The sequence below is a fragment of the Apium graveolens genome, chromosome 6, assembly GCF_009905375.1.
Source record: "Apium graveolens cultivar Ventura chromosome 6, ASM990537v1, whole genome shotgun sequence".
Lineage (NCBI taxonomy): Eukaryota > Viridiplantae > Streptophyta > Magnoliopsida > Apiales > Apiaceae > Apium > Apium graveolens.
In genome coordinates, this window is record NC_133652.1 from 853,218 (window position 1) to 854,803 (window position 1,586).

A 1,586-nucleotide genomic window follows, 5' to 3' on the forward strand; every position below is an offset into this window, starting at 1 on the left:
GTTGATGTTGTGAGTCATCTTGTAAAAATTGAAGAGTATTTCCTAGAGTTTTTAAATGTGGAAAATACTTCCGGGTTGGGCATGTTTGGTGAGTTAGAAAATGCTGTTAAATCTCTTGATTTAAATATCAATGATGTGAGGTACAAAGATACGATAATGGTTCTAATATGAGGGGGAAACACCACGATGTTCAAAAAATATTACTTGATGTTAATCCTAGAGCTTATTACATGCCTTGTGGTTGTCATTCTCTTAACTTACTCTCTCATATGGCAAATTCTTGTGTGAAAGGTAAATCTTTTTTTGGAGCATGTCAAGCTATATGTAATGTGTTTAATAGTTTCACCAAAAGATGGAATCTATTGCTTGAATATATTGATGATTTGATTTTAAAATCCTTAGGTATGACAAGATGGGAAAGTTCAATCGAAAGTGTAAAGGCAATAAGAACACAAGCTCCAAAAATAAGAGATGCTTTAATGAAATTAGCTGAAATTTCTGATGATCCAAAAATATGTCGGGATGCTGAAAAATTGGCCTCAAATGAATTTTCAAGTTTTGAATTTATATTGAGTTTGAATATTTGGCATGATATTGTGCACAAAATTAATTTGGTGAGCAAGAATTTGCAATCTGAAGATATGCGTCTTGATGTTGCTATTGCAAGTTTAAAAGGGCTGGTTTCTTTCTTTGAGAAATATAGAGAAAATTGGTTCACATCATCTATGACTGATGCTAAAGAGCTTGATAATGAAATGGATATTGAACCTATTTTTCTTCTAAAACGTAGGATTAAAAGAAATAGACAGTTTGATGACAATCCTGACACCGAAAGGGAACAACAATTTCTGTTAAAAAATTATAGAACTGATTATTTTCTTGTACTAGTGGATATGGTACTTTCTTAGCTAAAGATAAGATTCAAACAAATGGAACTTTTTGAGTCTGTTTTTGGTTTTTTTGTTTGATGCATCCCGGCTGATTTCTTTTGATAATGAAGGACTAAAAAATTGTTGTACGAAACTAGAAGAAACCTTGACTAATGGTGATGATTGCGATATTGATGCAAAATGGTTACTCTCAGAATTATAAATCTTACATGAGATGCTTCCAAGTGTAGCATATGATTGTGAAACATCATGGAATTCTCTCAGAGTCTTAAAATTTGTGAAGAAGATTGATATATTTCCAAATATTTTAGTTGCTTATAGGATTTTATTAACTATACCTACTGTGGCATCTGCATAATGGAGTTTTTCAAAGTTAAATTTAATTAAATCTTATTTGCGGACAAGTATGAGTCACGAAAGGTTGAATGGATTGGCAATTTTGCTTCTAAAAATGTAAGAAGAGGTCACTTTAGATGAGTACTGATGTATTGCAGGTTTCAAATTTTAGATTTTATCAGGATGAAGAAAGGCAAGGCTTAAAGGTATGTAATTTTTTTATTTATGATGTACTTTTGCCACTTTTTTATGTTTATAAGATATCATTTGCTTTACTTTATTCAATCATAAATTTCTTTGAATTTTTTCTTTATATTCATATTAGTAATTTTCTATAAAAGGACCCTAAATTTTTTTTTC

At 30.5% G+C, this 1,586-nt stretch overlaps 1 protein-coding gene across 1 annotated transcript; it reads left to right on the top strand.

Moving 5' to 3' along the window:
• Positions 1–404: 404 nt before the first annotated feature.
• On the top strand, positions 405–908 carry LOC141663618 (uncharacterized). The gene has a single exon (XM_074469406.1). The coding sequence runs from the start codon at positions 405–407 to the stop codon at positions 906–908; it is 504 nt and encodes a 167-aa protein (XP_074325507.1).
• The last annotated feature ends 678 nt before the right edge of the window (positions 909–1,586 follow it).

Coding starts and splice junctions, on each gene's coding strand:
- LOC141663618 (XM_074469406.1), top strand. CDS start 405: ATGACAAGATGGGAAAGTTCAATCGAAAGTGTAAAGGCAATAAGAACA.